This window comes from Vipera ursinii (genome assembly GCF_947247035.1).
Source record: "Vipera ursinii genome assembly, chromosome: Z".
In the NCBI taxonomy this organism is placed as follows: domain Eukaryota; kingdom Metazoa; phylum Chordata; class Lepidosauria; order Squamata; family Viperidae; genus Vipera; species Vipera ursinii.
The window spans coordinates 38,483,778-38,506,220 of NC_139517.1; the positions used below are offsets into that span (position 1 = coordinate 38,483,778).

The following is a 22,443-nucleotide window of genomic DNA, read 5'->3' on the forward strand; positions in this document are numbered from 1 at the left end:
AAAGCCATGGCAAATCTAGACAGCACACTAAAACGCAGAGACATCACCCTGTCAACAAAAGTGCGTATAGTCAAGGCTATGGTCTTCCCAGTTGCAATGTATGGCAGTGAAAGCTGGACCATAAAAAAGGCTGAGCGCCAAAGAATTGAAGCCTTTGAACTATGGTGCTGGAGAAGACTCCTGCGAGTCCCTTGGACTGCAAGGCGATCAAACCGGTCAGTCCAAGAGGAGATCAACCCTGACTGCTCTTTGGAAGGCCAGATCCCGAAGCTAAAACTCAAATACTTTGGCCATCTAATGAGAAGGTAGGACTCACTGGAGAAGAGCCTAATGCTGGGAAAGATTGAGGGCAATAGAAGAAGGGGACGACAGAGAATGAGGTGGCTGGATGGAGTCACTGAAGCAGTAGGCGTGAGCTTAAATGGACTCCAGAAGATGGTAGAGGACAGGAAGGACTGGAGGAACATTGTCCATAGGGTTGCGATGGGTCGGACACGACTTCGCAACTAACAACAACAAACAACAATAATATCCAAAGTTATTTTTTGCCAGTTTTGTGTTAAGCCATTTTTTGACATAGCTTGTTGTGTAAAATATGTTATGGAATTGATGTGAGTAAACCATCTGAAATTGATTAACTGTAAAATAATTATTAGTTAGGTCCCTTTGATTTTAATAAAGCTTAAGATATAATCCATACTGTTTGATGTAAATCAGACTTCTCTAGCTTAGTATTTTCCAAATACATTTGGGCTGTATCTCTCATTAGCAATTGTAACAAAATTTTATTTTATTTATTTAATTTCCGAGAGATGGAACCATTTATTTTTTATTTTACAATATAGTAACACAGTACAGTACAGTTCACTCCATGTTTGTCCTTGCTGCAGGGAGCACAAGGAAAAGTGAATGTGATTAGCACTTTTAGAATCCTTGCTAGAGGAATGAAAAAGAAATGGCCAGAATCACTGAATTTACTGTTTGCTATAAACCAGACGTGTCAAACACAAGGCCCGGGGGCCAGATCCGGCCCGCAAAGTGGTTTCATGTGGCCCGCGAAGCCATCCTGGAAACAGTGAGGAAACGGCCCCCTCTGCCTTGGCCCTGGCCCAGAGACCCTCCTTCTGCCAGAGACCCTCAGATCTGTCCCACTCCTGCCCAGGCCCCCATAGGCACCCTTGATGAGAACGATGTAGAGCAGGCCACGCCCACCCAGTAGGCCATACGCACTCTAGCCACGCCCATCCAGTAGGCCACGCCCACCCTGGCCACACCCACCCGGCCCCCTGAGGGCAACCGCAATGCTGATGCGGCCTTCAATGAAATTGAGTTTGACACCCCTGCTATAAACCATAAAAATGCAAGTAGAAAAATAGGGACCACTACGGTGGGAAGATAACAGTGTTCCATGCGCCTTTGGCATCTAGTCATGTCGGCCACATGACCACGGAGACGTCCTCGGACAAGCGCTGGCACTTCAGACTTGAAACGGAGATGAGCACCGGCCCCTAGAGTTGGAAGCGACTAGCATGCATGTGCAGGGGAACCTTTACCTTTTATCTTATAAACCTGTCTGTTGAACAATTTAAGTAAGAAAAAAGCTTTACCTCAAAAGACATTGCAGTGACGTGCCAAGTTGTACACATACAAAAAGTCTCCTGTAATTAATTTTAGGAAAATCCCATTCAGTTTGTGTGTCTTCAATAATTTTAAATTTCTTCATGAAACTTAATTTCTTAAAGTTAATGAAAAAAGATTTAACAGAAATCTGAAAGAATACATCTCAGACATGAAACATATTTGTTAATCAAGACTTTTTTTAAAAAAAAAACAGCTTTTATTTTCTGTGATTTTAAACACTGTAGCTACATTAACACAGTTGTAGTTTGTTGAACATATCATTATGTTATAGTGAGCTCTAGTTGTAGATTCATACATCACACTGCCAAAAGCGACGTTATAGCTAATTGTGATCTGTAAATATATCAGCTAAAAGCTTACTGTTATATATCCTTGCTCAATAGTCTTAGGGATAATAGTGTGTTGCATTAAGCCATGATTGCTTCATTGTGATATTCTATAAACAAAACATTTGAGTATTTAAATACTATTAATGACTTAGAGCAGTGTTTCTCAACCTTGGCAAATTTTAACATCTGGAATGATGTCTGGGGAACTCTGGGAGTTGAAGTCCACAGATGTTAAAGTTGCCAAGGTGAGAAAACATGTCTTAAAAAGCACCAGCTTGCTTTTTTTTATTATAAATTGGCCAAATAAACATGACTTAATGTAATGTGCAATCTTTTATTTCTGAGTTATCTATTCATAGTTGTTTGATGTACGGTAAGTGTAATCTCAGTTTTAAAAAATCCACAAACAATGAACAGTAAGACCACATGCATTTTGTACATAAATCAGGGATTTGATTTTCCAGCTGACATTCCAGTTTCTATCAGCTACAACCAACCTGGTCATTGGTCAGAGTTTATGGGAGTTATAGCCCAGCAACATCCAAAGGACCAAAATGTACCACTGCTGAAAATTCTTAAATATCTAAGCATATTTATCTAATAGCATTATGCAAATAGCATTTCAGCTGCTCATGCATTCTGCCTAAAAAATACAGGTACAGATAAAGTAGACTATATCTGTAAGAGTTTAGGGCTGGGCTGTGTGGTACATTGGCACCTGGCAGGTGGTACACAACCATCCTAGAAAAGAGGTAACGGGGGAGGGGAATGAGCTGAACCGGTGGCAGCACTGCACAAGCCTGAGTGAGAGATATCTGGAGTTGCAGGGCTGTCAGGGCTCAGCAGAAGCGCCACGGATCAGCACTGCTTTCCAGCTGATTGGCGCTTCGGGGCTGTCAGGGCTCAGAAGAAGCACCAGGATCAGTGCCAGGCTCCAGCTGGAGCTTGACGCTGATCCAGGCATGTCTGCTGAGCCCAGAAGAAGCGCCGATCAGCTGGAATGTTGCAGCATCTCCAGGTTCTTGTGATTTACATTCAGATCCTTGGCAACTGATTCATATTTATGACGGTCACAGTGTCCCAGGGTCATGTCAAGTGACCAAAACCTGCTGCAACCACCCAGCAGACGGGGGATAAAAACCAAATGCCTCCCACCCCACCCCCGTTGCCAATGCTCAACAGGAATGCTCACAACAATGAAAACCTCGGATAGGAGGAAGAGCACCACCGGGTGGGCATGCAGGTGTCTTTCTCAGCTGTGGCTTGGGGGGGTACTTTTTTCAGTGCCATTGTAACTTTGAACAGTCACTAAGTGAAGTGTTGTAAGTCAAGGACTACCTGTACTTCATCACTTTTTTCCCTTTTTTTGGTCATCAAGTTTTTGACACCTTGCTAAGGTGACTGGTGGTACTCTGATGTTGCCATATCCTAAAAGTGGTACAATGGGTGAAAAGGTTGAAAAGCCCTGGTTTAGGGAACACTTTTTATTACTGAGATGAGATTTTAAAAACAAGTGTTTTAACTAATTCATGTTAACAAACTTTGTTTTTCAAAATCATACCCTGTAGTGCATTTAAAAACAGTTAAGCAGAATTGTATAATAGAAATCGTAATGAAATGAAAAAAGAATGTAATTTGTTTTGTAACTGTTACAATGTAACAATGTTTTGTAAAGAGTTCGGTACCATACCTTTGCCAATAGTAAATGTCAGTGTCCTCTATAAAGCCATCATCAGGTATAGTCTTAATTTTGATATAATAGTTATAAAATGTAAAATATAGACAAATTGAAAGAGCTAAAGAATTGAAATAATTTATACATAATCCCTAACTTATAAATAGAATTGGTCCCATCGTTTCTAAGCAAGGCAGCTATGTGAATTTTGCCTCACTTTATAACCTTTTTTGCCACAGTTGTTAAGCAAATCACTGCTGTTGGTAAGGTGGCCATTAAGCAAATCTGGCTTCCCCCACCCCCTGCCCCGCTGACTGCTTGTCGGAAGCCAACTGGGAAGGTTACAAATGGTGATCACATGACCCTGGGAACAGTGCAACTGTCATAAATACATGCCAGTTATTTAATGCCTGAATTTTGATTAGGTGACCATGACAACGCTACAATGTTTGTAAGTTTAAAAACCAGTCATAAATCACTTTGGACAGTCACTAAATGAATGGTTGTAAATTGAGGACTGTCTGTACTTCACTGAACATCAGTTATTCGGTATTTCATATAACCAAAATAGGTGGATTGAAGGATCTCCATTGTTCAGTTTAATACTGAAGAAAACATTAAGTTCACACATAATATATTACTTGACAATTGTATAAGGACCATTATTAAGTAATTTTGATTCCCATATATTGACAGTCTACTGTATACATGTTTACATTTAATTTTTCTGACTGAATCCTATTTTTTTAATTTATGGAATATAATTAGAATTTGGAAATGACCAGTAAGCCAAGAGTAGTCATAAGATAGAAATTACATGTTGCATAAAATTGGCCTCAGTCAGAAGTTTGTTGTGGCATTTTGATCCAGCTGAAGTTTCCAGTGCTTTTAAGGAAGTGTCATGCTCAGATAAAAAACAATTTAAGAACAGTCTTGGACGTTTTAAAGTATTATGAGGCCCATCCAGGCAAACGGATGGCTTTGATATTTCTTGATGCGCAAAAGGCGTTTGATAACTTAAATTGGCAATTTATGTTTCAGTAACTTTTGGAAATGGATTTTGGAGAAAACTTCATGAATGCAATTTATGATAAACAGACTGTTAGAGTAATTATAAATGGAGACTATACAGAAAACTTTCATATTAAAAAGGGCACAAGACAAGGATGTCCTTTATCACCATTGCTATTCATATTAACGTTGAAAGTATTGAACAGAAATATTAGACAAGACTTTGAGATCAAAGTACTAGAGATAAAGGGTTAAAATATAAATTGCAGGCATTTACGGATGACTTGATCTTTATACTGGAAGAACCTCTGGAAACAAGCACAAAACTGTTGGCCACAATAGAACAATATGGTGAGGTTGCAGGCCTGATAATAAATAGAGAAAAGACCAAAGTTTTGACAAAGAACTTAACAGAAAAACAGAAAATGCAACTTGCAAGAAAAACAAATCTTCAAATAGTTAAAAAAGTTAAATACTTGGGAATTTATTTAACAGCAAGATATATAACATCGAAAGAGGACAACTATACAAAACTATTAAAAGAAATAAAACTGGACTTAAAAAAGTGGAAAAATCTCCAACTATCAATATTGGGGAGAATAGTACAGTTAAAATGAATATCTTACCGAAAATACTCTTTTTATTTCAAACCATTCCTGTAAAATTAGAAAAAGCCTTCTTTGATGAACTAAATACCATAATTTTGAAATCTGGCAAGGGAAGAAAGCACGAATTAAAGTGGAATTGCTACAGGACATTAGAGAAAGGGGAGGATTTGGACTTTCAGAGTGGAAGTTATATTACCAAGCAGCTATTTTAATGTGGATTAAAGAATGGTTAACACTTAGAGACAAAAGATTACTATACCTAGAGGGGCATGACCTGCAGATTGGCTGGCATGCCTTTCTGTGGTATGGAAAGAATAAAGCGCATAGATATTTTCAGAACCATGGTATGAGAAATGCACTTCTCTTAGAATGGGAAAAAATAAAAGAAAAAATATTATACTAAGATACCTGAATGGCTCTCAACAATGGAAGCTTTTGCTTACCCAAACTTAATTAACTATGATAAACTTGTAACATATAAACACTTACTGCATAATGAAGGAAGATTGAAATCTAGACAAGACTTACAACAAGGTATTGACTTACCATGGTGGCCATATCTACAAATTCAATCGAGATATGAAAAAGACGTGAAAGTAATGGGGCTCTATAAGGAAGAGACAGAACTTGATCTTACATTGTTAAAAACAGATGAAAAACTGATTTAAAAACTTTATAGATTACTGCTTAACTTAAAGATGGAGGAGGAACAAGTTAAAGAAACAATGGTAATATGGGCAAAAAATGTTGGTCATACTATAGAGCTTGAAGAATGGGAAAAGCTATGGGATAGAAATATTAGATTAACCAAACCTGTATCATATAAAGAAAATTTGTTTAAAATGTTTTATAGATGGCACATGACACCAGTGAGACTAGCTAAAATGTTTAAAAATACTTCAAATGTTTGTTGGAAATGTAAGCAAAGACCAGGTACTTATTATCCTACCTGGTGGACATTTTTTTTAAAATTCCATTTATATCCCACCCTTCTCCGAAGACTCAGGGCGGCTTACAAGCTTAGCAGTAGCCTTCATTCTATGTATATGCCTGCTTATTAGGGCTTTCACACACACACCCAAGTGGCATTACTACAAAGTCAGCTTAATTGCCCCCAACAATCTGGGTCCTCATTTTACCTACCTCGGAAGGATGGAAGGCTGAGTCAACCTTGAGCCTGGTGAGATGCAAACCTGCACTAATTGCAGGCAGCTGGTGTTACTTAAGGAGGCATTAGCCCACTGCTCCACCAAGGCATGTCCTAAAGCAAAAAGGTTTTGGCTTAAGATACATTTATGGTTAGAGAAGATGATTAAAAAACAAATAGAATTTAAACCAGAATTGTTTCTCTTAGGAATGATAGGCCCTAACTATGATAAGGAGAGCGGATACCTAATGTTACATGTATTGATAGCAGCGAGAATTATGTATGCCCAGTATTGGAAAAATGAAAAGTCAGCGACTGAAGAAGTATTAATTAAGAAAATATTGGATTGTGCAGATAGATTAACCTTAGAGATTAAAGAGAAAGAGCATTCAGTTTATTACAGAAGTTGGAATAAGTTTTATCAATGGCTAGATAAGCGAGTTAGAGAGAAAGGAATGTGATATGCAACTTTGAATTTATTTGACTAAGAATGTTATCATACATTGAAAATTTAGTATTGTTTTTGATAATTTATTATATCTATCAATGTTATTGTTAGCCTCTTTATTTATATATATATCTACCCAGACAACATGCTGTTTGCCAAATAGTGAATGTTATTGGGGGAAACCCCAACCCTCACCCTTAACCTTTCCTCTACCCTATCCCAAATCTCCATTTCCCTACCTTCCTTTTTAACCCTATAAAAACTAATACATTTTTTTCCAAAAAAGGAAGTGTCATGCTGTGATCTAAAGGTTAGAATTTTTATATGCTCCTTAAATCTGATGAAGACAATAAGAATAACCATTATAATTGTGTAAAAAACCAGTTGCTTTAATTTCTTTTTTGTTGTTAATTTTAAAATACTTGAACATTTCTTGCTGTGCAAATTAAAAACACATACGCAAGATCAATAGTCAGGATGCCTCAATCTGTCTTGTAGTGGTTCATTTCCTGGTGATTTCATTAACATGTCCACATATTTTCCTTGGCAACAATGTGTAGTTCGTTTGTCATTATTTTCTTTTGACATATGTAATAGTTTAACAATTATCATTGAAGAAGTAACATGATAGTTAGATGGAATCCACTGAAGGTATATATCAAAATAAAAGTTCTTAATGTAGAAAAGCTAATACATTGAAAGTGTTACATTAATCTTTGTTTGCCATACTAGTGTTATATATATCATATTTGCTGTAGTCTGACTGTGGAGCCTAATTACTCCTCCTCTAGAACCACTAAATTTCTAATTTACTGGGACTTTTGCTTTGCTCAGTATTGATCATGCTGGTCTATATCTTATATTTGCTTTAAAAATAATTTTAAAAACTATTCTCAAGTTTTGTTATAAATTATACATGATTTGCTTATTGGTTTAATGTTTATTTTGGTTTCCTTAACATTTAGAAAATAAAGAAGGATTTAGTAGCAGTGCCAGTCCTCTAGAACAGTCCTGCCATGGAGATCATGCTAGCATGATTGCATGTAGGAAAATCTTGAAGATAAAAATGTTCTGCAGAGAGCATTTTAACTCACCTAAGTCATCTTTTATTTTGTTTTGTAGTGATTTTTATTTCTTGTAATTTTATTTTCTAGAAGTTTGTTTCCATTTTTAGACTTGGACATTTTAAATTTGCTTTCTGTTATATCAGCCACCAAAAGGGATATATGTATCTAGTTATATTGCATATCCACTGGAAAGTTTACCTGGTGACATAGACATGTTGTGTGGAGATTCTGGGCAAGTAGCCAGACTCATCTCTACTTAAATTGTGGTTGTTTGCTGAATAGTATGCAGTCAGACAAAGTTTGGGGACATAATTTGGCAAGGCAAGATATACGTTGAAACACCTGAAAAGATCAATTTTTAATACAGTGTTAGAGTTAACATATCACATAACCCAGTATTTTCAAGTTTATTTGGACAGATGTTTAATCTCCAGTTTCTGAGAATGCACCATTGCTTCATGATCATAATAGGTTTGCCCCAAAAGAATAGTTTTGTCTTTAAGGAAAACAGAGCCTATTCAGCTGGTACAATACAAAAAAAAGTTGGTTAGACTCAGTAACTTGTGCCTAACATGGACATATCCATATGCTCCAGCAGAAAAAAATGAAAACCCTGAGATGAAGGAGTCATAGTGTTCATGATCCCAGTACTATTACAGAGATTAAAAAATAAGTATAATATATAGTCCCAGCAGTTCAGTGGCGACTGCAGCATATTTCCAAATTACTTTTCAAAATAAACATACAAACATAATCTCTAAAGGCTGTCAAATCCAATTTGATTTAAAAATAATTTTGTACAATTTTTTTGTACACCCCTCCCAATTTTTTGTATTTTGATTTGTGTTGATAAGGATATGATCCGTAATGAAAATGCAGGAGACTTAATGTGTGTTTTGCTTTTATTTTGTAGATGTTCTCAAATAATGATGAGGCTGTGATCAATAAAAAGCTTCCCAAAGAGTTGCTTCTTCGGTAAGATGTCTTCTGTTTTGTTCAAAGATTGAGCACAGGTTTAACTAACATGAGAGTAAAGCAAGATGCTAGTTGATTGCAAACAACTCCAAAGCCTAGATTCTGCAATCTGGAAAGCTAAACTCCCAAATCTCCTGAATCGTTCGCTGTATCAAATTAGTTTTGCTATATGCAATGCAGCCTTTCAACAGATTTAGAAAAGGAAGGGCTGCTTTCGGTGTGGTTTGGCACAGTTAAAACGTGGTGTCTCATCTCCTTCATAAGGAGTCATAACTTAAGGAGCAACATTATGATGCCTTTTAAGCCTATTTACAAATACTCAAAGCAAGTGTATTGAAATGAAGATATTTCTAAAACAAGATGGGAAATTGCTAGGTTTGTTTCAGATAGACAAGTGGTGATCTTCAAGCTTTTCTTTAGCATACTCAGCTATCTTGTGTCCAGAATCCAATTTGTTCCCAACAGACTCTATTAACTTTTTCTACTGTTTAGAAAAAAGAGAAAGTGTTCTTTATTTGGAAAGGATATGGAAAGCAGCTATTGAAGATATAAACTCAATATTTCTCTCTGTTCACAATTGCAGAAATGTAGCTCTTATCCTAGAATAAAACCCACAGATTTTAGGTTAGTTTTAGCATTCCGGTTAGCTTTATGGAAGGAAATGCCTGATCCTACTTTTTGTTTTTGTTAGCCTGTTAAATGCTCATCCATTCTCATACTTTCAAACTCCAAAATTATGATAACCTAAATAAGGGAAGGGAAGGTAAAATTTGCCTTAAAGTATAATGTTCATTTCATCTTCATTTAAGTCAGAATAAACAATTTTTTTTAATTTTGTTTCTGGATGAAATTTTATCTCAGTACCAAGTAAAAGCCGTAAAAAAATGTTTGGGTATTTTAATTATTAAGCTTTGAGAGGAGGAATACAAGAAGCATATCTAGGTTTTAAGATATTTCCATCAAACACTCCCTTTCAAGAGAGTAGTTTGTCACCTTTCTCTGAATTTCCCCTTTTGATTAAAAAAATAAGCTAAGAAGATATTTCATTGCACTCATATCAGGAAGTTACATCAGGTCCTTTTGGGTTTTGCATTAGTATATATTTTTTCTACTTCTTGTTTCTTAGGATGAATCTTTTTCTGCTTTACCATGAACCCAGCTTCTGCTTTTTTGTGATTTACTTTGTCCCCATTCCCATAATTTTTCTCTCAGTTTCCTCTCTCTCAGCTAACTTTTTCTCCATATTAGTTTGTATTTAAATCATTCCCTTTGTTGCCCTTGGATGCTCATTTATTTTATTGCTCCCTATCCTAACAATGCTTTCAGTCAAATTCTTGTATCTTCCTGATATGAATAATTCCAGGGTAAAAGTCACTATTCTGATGTTTTCCTCCTTCCTTTCATTATCTTCCCAGGGCTAAAAGAACCAATTTTTATGGCTTTTTCTGAATTCCAGCTGGGTGGAGCCAAATGGAATAGAGACAAAATATTGTTCCAAAGAACTTGGGAATCAGTTGGTTAGAGAGCTACTCTTCCTGAACTTATTAGATAGATAGCAGTTACAATTGGGAGTAGGTTTTAGATACCTGTGTCCTGAGCTGTGTAGGATTGAAAATGAAAACCAGCATATTGAATTACACCCAGAAATCCACTGTAACTGGTCAAACCAATTAAAAGTAATATTGCATGGGTGAAATGATGTGCCTAAAACTACTCAAAGCACTGTCTTCTGAACAACTTCAAAGGCAGTCACATCTATATAATCCAAACAGTGACCAAGGCTTGAATGTTTGTGAGTAGGATCATAACTGGCACACAGGGTGGAATTTGCAAAGGCTTTTCCAATCACATCTGTACTGAGCAGGAGGTATGAGTAAAAAAGGGGCCCACACATTATGAAACAATTTGGTATGGGACCATGACCCCCATCCAGAATTAGAAATGGGATTTTCCTGTAATTGGATGGCCTTCGAAAGCCAGACCCTCTCTAACATGCTAGGTTTGGGCCTAAATATATTCTTCCTTATCCAGACCCAAACAGCTTCTAGGCACTGGAACAGCATCTTGACTTCACTTATTCATCTAGAGTTGATTATTTTTGTTACCACTTCACATTCATGTCCAAAGGTATTTGCCTTTGGAAGAGAAAATCATAATTTTTAGAAATCTAAAAATGAATCTACAAGGCACTTACAATGTGTAATCGTTTTCATCTTCCATACACTACCTGACAATTAAAGAGTTTTGTGTAGTAAGAATTAAAACACAAAAGAAGGTATTTTCAATTTTTTTTCAGGCTACAGAATCTGTTGGTTAAAAATAAATTCCTGAAAATCCTGATCCAGAGCCAAAGCTGTAGTGCTAGAAAATTGGCTGTTTGCTTATAATCTTAGAATACAGTTTGAAAAATCTCAGTCTAAAGGACATACTGAAAATTGCACTGTATGGAAATAAAAAAGCATGCAAATCAGTTCAGTCATATGAATATTTTTGCTGTCTGATGCCAAGATATGCCAGTGGAATAGTGAGATATGATAACCAAAGGGGTTAGGCCAGGTTGAGAGTAAATCTAAGCAATTTCCAACACTTTAAATCCTGTAGAATCTCCAGAAGAACAATCCCCTCTTCTGGACTAGATAAGGAGATCAGCAGAGATTTAGCTAGACTAACGATAGCTCATCCTCAGCAGATGGCAACACCTGGCAAACCCTGCTGCTGAACATAGTCAGACCTGATTAGCAGAGACATCTGTGTATCCCATAATTTGAATCACACTCCTTTCTATTGTTAAGTTTACAATACTGTGATAAACCCAGGTCTGTTCATTAGAATTAGGGATCAGCAATCTGTTTCTAGTGATTATCATTATATATTTACTTATGTCCATTCTGATTAGCTCCATATTATATATTTTTAAAAATGCATACAAAATATGACAGAAGAATATTAATCAGTCTCTAAGATCTTGATTTATTAATTTAAAGATAATAATAGTTATACCAAATTTTATGTTTTCATTCATCCAGGCTTGAGGTAATCAGGATCACATGTCTTTTAAGACTGTCCTTTTGAAATCTCTTTTTTAACCTCAGACAAGATTGTCATGTAGTAGATGACCATATTTAGTTTAACACAAAAGCAGAATAGCAAATTAGATAGCATACATTCTACTGCTCAGTCTATAATTTTTTTTGAGATTCCAGTCTGCTAATGTTACTGCAGACTTTCTGGTTATACCAGTTTTATATTTCATTAGTTACTAGAGAGTAGCAGCATTCACTTTCTTAAATGTGAGCAATAGATTTTAATGCTACAAGTGAGATCTACCGTAGGAACTGATTAGCAAAAAAATACAAATCCATTCACTTTGGCTCTTGATAAGGTAGTTAGAGGCTATTTCACATTATAGAATTAAGGGATAATTTAAACTGCTTTGTCATTGTGCCTTGACACTTGGATTGCATTTACTTGCTATGGAGCAGAATAGTATTTAAAACTAGCTTGCTTATTGATTATCATAGCATTTTGCACTTATTGGCTATCATAGCATTTATATTTCTATTATATAAGTAATTGTTTCTGGCTTTTGAAATGTGCTCCCCCCCGTTTTCTTAGTTTTATAGCGTTTGAATATCAAAATATATATTAATAAGGACTCTGCTTTCTGGAACATATTGTTAGAGGATAGAGTTCATTTATTTGAGAGGTGGAAAATAAAAACCTAATCCTCTAGAGAGAGAGTTTGAGGATTACATACATATATTGTAATTTATCTAAAATTCTCTATTGCTGTTTATTTATTAATTTAGAATTTGAATCACAATGGATTCAGTCTTGCAGGTCACCCAAAACTATTTCTTTGCCTATGAATCTTAATATACTTTGGATCTTAGTCTATGTTTAACCTTGATCAGCTTTCTCTGTTACATTTTTTAAAACTATTACATACATTATGATCTTAATAAACTGGTTGGCTGTGGCAGCTGATGAATTTATTATTGCTTTGTCCTTTGTCTTTCCATATGAAAGACAATTTTCCTATACATATCTATGACCTTTAATCTATATATGAACTAGTACTTTGCTTTCCTGACGGCCAACCAGATGTTTCTGTGAAGCAGTAAAGAAACATCCTTTAAAAATAACAATTATTATAATAGCCTTAATATTTTTTGTGTGTTTACCAAATTTTTCTGTATGTCATAGGACTTGGAAGGAATATTTTGCTGTCAGTTTTGAAAGTAATCAAGCATTTAGTATATTCTTTGACTTACATTTTTCATCTGAATACAGGCCTATCTATTCCTTATGCAAGCATTTCTGGCAAACAAAACACTGGCCAGTATATTTAAAAAAACAGTTTAGATAGTGCTATGCTACAGTGAGGGAAAAAATTATTTGATACCATGCTGATTTTGTATGTTTGCCCACTGACAAAGAAATTATCAGTGTATAATTTTAATGGTAGGTTTATTTTAACAGTGAGAGACAGAATAATAACAAAAAATCCAGAAAAATGGATTTCAAAAAAGTTATAAATTGATTTGCATTTTAATGAGTGAAATAAGAGGAGAGGAGAGGAGATAAAACAGGCCGGCCAGGAGCCGATTTAAACTTCATGACAGCCATCCATGCCGGGCACGCACAGAGGTGGCAGTGAAAAATGGGAGAAACACGGGCTGAGGAGGGGTCATTCTCCATCAGGAATGAAGAAAAGCACCATTGGCTGGAGGTTTTGCATGAAGGGAGGAAGGAAGGAATATAGGAATGAGCAAGAGAGAGGCAGGGAAGGTGGAAGGGAAACAGGAAGGAAGGAAGGAGACAGGAATGAGAAAGAGGGAGGCAGGGAAAGAGGAAGGAAGGAAGGAGATGGGAATGAGAAAGAGGAAGGCAGGGAAGGAGGGCGGGTAAGGATGGAGGGAGAGAGGGAGATTGGAATGAGAGGATGTAAGGGAAGTTCTGCCTTAGCACTTGGCCACGAGCAGCCCTGCTGCCCTTTTGCCGTCCCTTTGGCTCCTCCTCCTGGCCTATCCTGGTGGTCTCCCATCCTATCGCTGAGAATGCTTTGGTTACAAAGCTGGGTCTCCTCACATGGAGAGGGAGTGGGCCTCCCTCAGACTCATGCACTTTGCCCTCCTGCACCTACCATGAGCAACCTGGCCAAGGAGAGTGTGCACAGCAGCAGCAGCAGCTTCGAGGAGGAGGTAAGCGCAGCCGGGTGCCCCCTCAGTCAAGAGGGATTATACTGGGTTGGGCTCTGGATCCTGGTGGGAGCTCGAGGGCTGGGCTGGACACTTGTCCTCCGTTGCCTAGGCCTCTGGGTAGCCTGTGCCACCGTCTGGAAGTCCCCCACGTGGTCCAAGAGGGACAGCGAGGCTCCTCCGGTGGATCATCCCAGTCCCACCCCCCTCCACCAGAGACTCCCGGATTCCCTCCCACAACCCTGCCTCCCTCCCACAGGCACCCCCCAACCTGAGCAACATTGAGCTGGCCACCTCCCCCCTGCCATTGACTTTGTCAAAACGGGATCACATGACAGTGACCATCATAGATATGAATCGATTGCCAAGCATCCGAATATAAATCATATGAACCTGGGAATGCTGCAACGGTCATAAGTGTGAAAAATGGTCATAAGTCACTTTTTTCCAGTCCCGTTGTAACTTCAGACAGTCACTAAGCGAACTGTTGTAAGTCAAAGACTACCTGTACTTTATCAATTTTTTCCTTTTTTTTTTTTGGTCAAGTTTTTGACACCTTGCTAGATGACTGGTGGTAGTTGAATATTGCCATATCCTAAAAGTGGTACAATCAGTGAAAAGATTGAAAAGCCCTCAGCTATAACTTATGAAAATATATCCCACAACAAATTGGTTAGTTTTGAAAATACAATAGTGCAATCCTTTCTGTAGATCAAATCAACTTTGACTTTGGGAATACTTGCTGACAGACTTAACGATGTGCCTTCTAGATTCTGTGTTTTTGAGAACTTAAAACATAAGAAATAGTTTTGAGAATTGGAGGCTTCTTGCATGCAAGCTGTGAAAATTTCTTAATGCAAATTAGCACGTGAGATTTTGAAAGAGAGCTTTATCCAATGGATTGCCTAATAAATAAGCTTCAGTTTCTACAAGACAAAGACTGGTGTGTTTTCATACAGAATTATTGCATAAGTGGTTGCTTCTGGATTTTTTAATAGCAAAGAATGTTTTGGCATCCCATGTATGGGGGTGTCGAGCAAAAAGCATTACATTTTTCTCCATTCATTTGCAATAGGTGTTCAGTGGATAACTTCCAGTTTTGATGACTTAGGAATCTTTTGATGATTTTGGTTTTGATGATTAGGAATCTTTCCCTGGACCTGACACTGAAGGCTTGTTTGCCTTTTCATTGCCAGTTTGACATACACGAGAAAGCCAAAAAGGCAGCATCTTCTTTCTTTTAGTATTGGTGGCAATTACACACTTATGGTAGAAATGAGAAAGTGTGAATAATAGTACTAGCAGTGAATTGGTAGTATTCTAGAATATAATCAGAACCTCATTGATATGCTGTAATGTCATATGCATTACATAACATTAAGTGAGGTTGTGACTTATCAAACTTTAGCTGGTATTTATCTATAATCTGTTCTGTAAAGATATACTTGATTTTCCAGGAACACACTACAATTAGTTAAAAGCTAGCTAATGTTTTCACTTCCATATATCCCAAAACAGTATTTTATATCATTCTGATTTGGTTTTATGCTCCATCCACTAGAAAATAGATGGACGGCAAAAGTAGTTAAACACTCAAAGTGCTCCAAAGATTTTTTGCTTTCTTGGTGCTTTTCCTGAACTAAGCCTCCTTGTTGCAAACAACCTAGCAATAGGAATCTGTCCAGTTGCCTTCCTTTTAAAAGCAGCTATTCTAGCTGCTACTAGAATACAAGATAGAGTTAATAGAACTTAATGTTCAAATCACCATTTTATTATCTGCAGATAACCTTGTCTTTTATATTTCAGCAGTATAGATATTGCTGTATGACAACAGGATTTGTTTCTTAACATGGCAATCTTGATAAAACATCTCTTTCAAAGGATGTTTTAAGGAGAACTACCAACTTGCTGACCAATTAATGACCCTATAAAATTATGTACTATTGTTTATTCTTCAGTTCTCCAGAAGATTAATGTACTTTCATTAAAAGCTAGGCTTTTTACACTATGGGATGCCAAACAGTAAGTAGAAATTAATAATTTCTATTATTTCCCAGGACATCACCCTCCTATTTTCTTCTGAGAAAAAGAAAAAAAAATGAAAATGTAAAATGCACTGAACTTGGTGAAAATTATTATAGTTCTTTTGAAACTTTATTTTTCCAAAGATGTGATTGTATTTTATATCTACTGTACATAAGTACTTCTGTCACCGTGATCAGTCTTTAATGTAGAGACAGAATTTCCTGGCATTTTCTTCACTAGGAATGCATCTGCTATAACTATGTTGTCCCAGAGTTTTAAGCCAAGTACTGAAGCATAGAGATGGGGACTGATCTTTTAATGATTCTATACATGTAATAAGGATTCCAAAATTAATTGTAGAATGAAGTTGAGGCAACCCAGATGACTGAGAAATGTTCTTGAAAGATTTCCATTGCACTGTATTCAATGTATGATGAAAATGAGTATCTTGTGTGGGATCATGAATGATGGTTACAAACCACAATGGTTTATGAATCCATAGTAAGCCAAAGTGAAACAAACCACATTAAAGCTTAAAACAACGTGTGAATCTAACTACAGATTAATTCTGAAGGGAGTATTAGGTTTGGAAAGAAATATGCTATATGATTTAAAAACTTTTTCCCTTATACTTTAAAATTTTCTCCGTACTTATCTTCAAAAACATTATTCTTTCTGTATTAACATCATAATACATATTTGTAACATCTCTTGTTGGTAGTGAATCAACAATTCTTCCTGCCATGGAATAAAATTTTGCTGAGAAAGTTATTATCCAAATTCACTAAGTTGTATGTCATACCTCTTTCTTCTGGGTTAGCTATTTTTTCTACTTGCCCTCAAATTTCCAGTAATATATATTCCATTGGTGGGTCTGATACAAAGCTATGGCGGCGTAGATACATTGGCTAAATACCAAGAGGCTATGAAGAGGTCCAAATAGTTTGTTTATTTATTAAATTTATATTTTTATTTTTTTTATTTTATTAATATTTCTATACCGCCCTTCTCCCGAAGGACTCAGGGCGGTGAACAGGGCAAGAATAAAAAACACAGAATTACAAAAGTTAAAAAATAATTAAATACATTGCCCACTAAAAAACAATTAATACATAATAAAACCCCAATAAAATACAATAAAAACCCCACCAATCCCCCATCAGGCCAGGCCGGCTTGTTCGAACAAGTATGTTTTTAGATCGCGGCGATCTGTAGTCCATTGTTGTTTACATTGGTTTTAAGGTAAGGCTGCTGACATCTTGTAGTTACAGATCACTCTACCCATAAGGAAAGCAAGAAATACTTTGGGTCCATGACAATAGCTGTCAATCATTTGCAAAGAATGTTTTGGGTTCCATGCCTTAACATTTTGTTCAGAATTATTCAGTGGTTGAATTCACACATTGTTTTAAGCCTTAATATGTTTCACTGTGGCTTACTGTGGATTCATAAAACGTGTTTTATATGCTATCATTTATGAATTTGTTATTTTAAGCAAACTAAACTTCAGTAAACCAAGTTAAGCTGTGGCTTTTTGTGAAGTGTGAAACTACGGCTTGGTAATGGAGAGGAAGCTTTTGTTGCAGAATGAGACAACTCGTCGCAGCCAACTAGCCGTGGCTAACTTGCCACAGCCAACTTACCCCGGGATAATTTGCTGCAGAACAATTGGATAATTCAATTATTTAAAATAATTAAACAATTATTTTAATTTTTATCATTCACATTTCATTTTGTTCCTTCTTTGAAATCTTTTATCTAATTATTCTGTTCCACTATTTCTTCAACACTATGTTTGTGTGTGAATGGGGAGGATATTGGAGGAATGTGTGTGAGAATGGGAAGCGCTGAGTGAGCCGCGCTTTGCAGGACAAAGCAGGCAGACCTATGCCAGCAGGCCCGTCAGCATCAGGGAGGCTCTGAACGAGGCAGCTGTTGGCGGGGGGGGGGGGGAAGCAGGAGGCTTTCCAGCAGGTGCTGCAAGACCTGCAAACACGGCGCTGCCCTTCTGCTTTCCAACCCCGAAATTCCGGAGTAAAGTTGGGCAGCCTTTGAGTGCCGCCGACAAGCTGCAAATCTGCTGTAGTCTTGGCTGCTGCCCCCTTCCGTGGCTGGGTGAGGCTGGAGCGCTCAGCTTTTAGGCGGCTGGCGGGAGTGCCGGGGAGCACTGCTTTGCAGGACAGAGGTACTTGCAAGTCCTGCCCCAGTTATGGCAAGGAGCAGTGACTGCATCTATGCCCAGGGAGTGAGGAGAAGGAACCAGAGGGGCATGGAGGCTAGGCTGCCTTCTGGCCCGCTGGGTTCAGGGTTTTCCTTTGATTGGGGGCGTATGGCCTGACCCTTACCAAATTACAAATCCATCTCTAAGCAGGGATTGGGACGCTGAAAGCCTCTGTCTTTGTGGCCATGCAGTTCTAAAATCCATGGGCTGCTGATGGGGAGGAGAATCAAAATAGGGCAAAACAAGCGTAGTCCACCATGGTTTATTGATTACAAAGTTTTCCTCAGGTTTTCCTATCCCTTCCTGGGCTATTAAAATCACATTGGCAAGGTCTGTATTGGACACCTGGCTGCAAACTACTCAACCAGATTTTAGCCTAGCTCCTTGTGCAATCCCAAGCCACATTGTGGAGGTAAGAGGATGTAGTGACAGGAGAGAGCTGCAAAATTGATTCGTTATTTATTCTTGACTTTAGCAGCAACAACTACATTCTTTGATGACTTTGCTAGCAACCTTGGGGAAAGAATTCAGAAGTGCTGGATTTATTTTTCCGACTATGTTGGTTTTTTAAGGAGCTTATGAGAAGAAGATGTGTCTGAAAATTAAAGGATGTATCGATTGAGTTCTGAGACAGGAAAGGGAAGTACATGGACTTATGCACTTCCAGTTGCTGACAGGTGTGCCACTAATATTCTGACTGGACACCTGCATGCTCTCAGGGCCCAAAGATTATCTTCATTCTTCATAGGGTGGTATTGTGGATTAACTAAATTTTTCTGGGTTCTGATTTTAAGGTGAGTATCCTGAGCTACGGAGGCCTTTGATCTTCTTCTTAAATACATAATAATAAAATAATGAGAACTAAAGGCTCAGAGGGAAGGCAGATTAGAAAGAATGAGACCTTTTGGGGGCTTCAGTTCCCTTCCTGTTAAGAGTTCCTTAATAAGGTTTGCTCTTCCTTCCTAACATCAGTAAAGGTGGTTTTCCCAGAAAATACATGAAGAGCTGTAATTAATGATTTAACTATGTTTTCTTTTTGGCTGTGTTTTAATTTGTATGCAATGTATGTTTAATCGAGAAGGGCTTGGAGAGGTAGAAGTGGCCAATATGGAGGCTGCACCTTGCCTTCCAGATCTCTGTCTCCCCTGCAGATCTCTGGAGAGGAGGAGGGGGTGGCAGGGAAGCTGTGTGAGGGAAGGGTGACCCAACAAGCCAGCATCCTTACCACACACAATTGAAAATGGGAATTCCCTTTCGAGAAGAGCCAGGCTCCCTTGTGCAGGACTCAGGAACGCTATTCCCCTGCCACCTCCTCTTGCTTTCCAAGGATCTGTCAAGACAGAAGTGGGACTAGGAGGAAACTGCTTCCTGCAAACGTCCTCCACTTCCTGCTTTGCCGGGTGGGGGCACCGGACAGAGGAACACCAATGATGTCTGGGATTGGGAAAAGAACAGCTCTTTAGCGTGTTACACTCCAAGCTTGGAGACTTATATCCACATCTGAGCTAGCAAATTGCCAGTCATGCCTGGGCTTGGGGAGAAGGCCTTCTCCTTCCTCTATTGGTAAAAGTCCCCAAATCTGGAAGGTGGTGTGTATGTGTGTGTGTGTGCACGCACGCACGCACATGCACATGTGCTTGGCTGCTAGCTGTCTGGGGAGGCGAGGAGTTTGTGGGGAACTGAGTTTTTCCCACATCGAGTTAGCTGGTGCCACTTGTTCCATTCTGACCCAGCTGTCTCGAATCAGCTGGGTCCAGTGAGTGGCATTGAACAGGCTACACCCATCTGCTAGGCGACTGATGGTACTTGAATATTGCCATATCCTAAAAGTGGTACAATCTCTGAAAAGGTTGAATGCCCTGTCCTAAAGAATACCTTACTAATAATCAAATATTCCTCAAAGTCAAGATCTTTGTAAAAAAACTATCTTTTAACTGCATCATAATTGCATCATAATAAAATGATATCAAGAATTATACTTCATATTCACTATCATATTTTAAAACAATATTTTGTGATATATTTTGAGTTTTGTGATTTAATCTTTGCTTTATTCAATTTTATTTTTTGTAATGTACTTTTTGGTTTGAGATACCAAATAATACAACTATTTGAACTGATAAATGTCATATTTATAGTACAGACATTGTAATTTAGATTGCTTCTATCAGTAGTTTTAATCTGTCTCCACCATTTCATTTAACTAATTTCACTAATTTTAATAATTACTAAACTTTGGTTTACGGATTTAAATTGCAAAGAATGCAGAAGCAGAAGATGTATATATATCTAGTTAACTAAAATTTAGATACATGATCTAGTTGCATTAAATCTTAATGAAATATATGAGTTGTAAAATTTTGTCTACTGTACTTCAATTATTTAATTATAAAGAAATTGATAATATTATACCTTGAGATAATATACCGAATAAACTGTAAATTATTGTTGTAATAAGCAACAATAATATTACTAAATTATTACTTTACTTAAGTGTCCACTCATTTGACTTTTTTTACTGATTAAATGTCACATTCTTCTTTTAGTTTTTCAGAACTGAAACCTGGATATTAAAACCAGGTTTCAAACAAAACTCTTGGTAGCTTTTGCTTAAGTCATTTCACAGTACACTTATACGTATACATTTAGTTATTTGTGTATATGTGTGTGTTTTAACAGAATATTCTCCTTCCTGGATGTGGTCACTCTATGCCGCTGCGCGCAGGTCTCCAGGGTAAGAATATTTGCATACTAGTACTGGAAAGGCTTTCTCTATTGGGTATCTCCAGATTGTCATCTTGAAACCCAGTAATCAGATCAAATCAAATCTTTAATATGGTTATAGACTAGCATATGAAACCCAGAAATGTGTCAGCCTTAAGTAATATTCAGTGTGAGCCCATTTTCTCCCACCCTTTGTAGTTTTTGTATCAATACAGTATCAAAAATGTCCATTTGTTTTGTTACTGTTGACATGCAGACTTCTATGTTGCTGGGAAATGATGGGACTGCAGCTGATGCGTTCTCTTCACCTATAATTCATGTTCACAGGTCCTCGGTAGCAAGAGTTTTTGAGGACATGGATAAGAGAGGGCTAACAAAATGGATTTTTATATAGGCAGTACTCAACTTAAGACCAAAATTGGGGCCAGAACTTCCAGTCAAGCCCAATTTTATAACAAGTTTTGTCATGGTCCTTAAGTAGATTTGCTTGTCGGAAGCTCCCTGGGAAGGTTGCAAATGGCGATCAAATCATCCCAGTCATTGTAAATATGTGCCAGTTGCCAAGCACCCAAATTCTGATCATGTGATGTGTGGATGCTAAGACACAAGTATGAGCACTAACCTTTTTAAACACATCATAATTTTGATCATTAAATGAATGATTCTAAGTTAACTATTCGTAGAGAATACACAGACATCTATGTGAGCTATACTTGGCTCAATAATTGAATGCTTGTCTGGGGGGGAAAAGTGTTAAGATGCTCAGACTCATATTTTGCTGGACAATGTCAGGAATAGAATTTTAAAACTGAAGATTGTTACTGAGAACACTTTCCTACATTCCTGTATGGTTCGTTTGTTTCATATAAATACACATGGTATACGTCAGAGGAAATCCTGTTTAATGGTGAATGGACTAGACCAGTGGTCGGCAACATTAAACACGCAAAGAGCCACTTGGACTGGCTTCCCAGAGAAAAAAAACAACACCAGGAACCGCAAAACTCACGCGCGCACACACGCGAGGGGGGGGAACTTGATTGAAGAGTTTAATTAAAAAGAAATAGAGGCTGCTGTGCATGAGTTCTCTCTCTCTCTCCCTCCCTCCCTCTCTCTCTTTCTTCCCCCTCTCTCCCTCTCTCTGAACAAGCTGGCTTCATGCTGTTCTCGGACAAGCTGACACACATTCTTATTGGGCTGGCTCTCCTGTCCTGTTTTCTGCTGCTTCCTGTGGAGATGCAGCAAAGGCAGGAGCCCCGCCCAATAAGCTTGTCAGCTTCTTGGAGAATAGCGTGAGTTACACAGAGAGAGAGAGAGAGAGAGAGAGAGAGAGAGAGAGAGAGAGAGAGAGAGAGAGAGAAGGGAAGCACA

General features: G+C 37.7%; 1 protein-coding gene across 14 annotated transcripts in view; it reads left to right on the top strand.

Annotated features, from left to right (window-relative positions):
- The window catches only part of FBXL20 (F-box and leucine rich repeat protein 20), a 106,588-nt gene that overhangs the window by 19,793 nt on the left and 64,352 nt on the right, over positions 1–22,443 (top strand). For all 14 annotated transcript variants that reach the window (XR_014494357.1, XR_014494358.1, XM_083379302.1 and 11 more), the window contains exons 2-3: positions 8,840–8,901; positions 21,028–21,082. Coding sequence is in view for 12 of the 14 variants with exons in the window: in XM_083379302.1 (XP_083235428.1) it covers positions 8,840–8,901; positions 21,028–21,082 (117 nt within the window). In the remaining 2 variants the exon portion in view is untranslated. The remainder of the gene's footprint in view (positions 1–8,839; positions 8,902–21,027; positions 21,083–22,443) is intronic.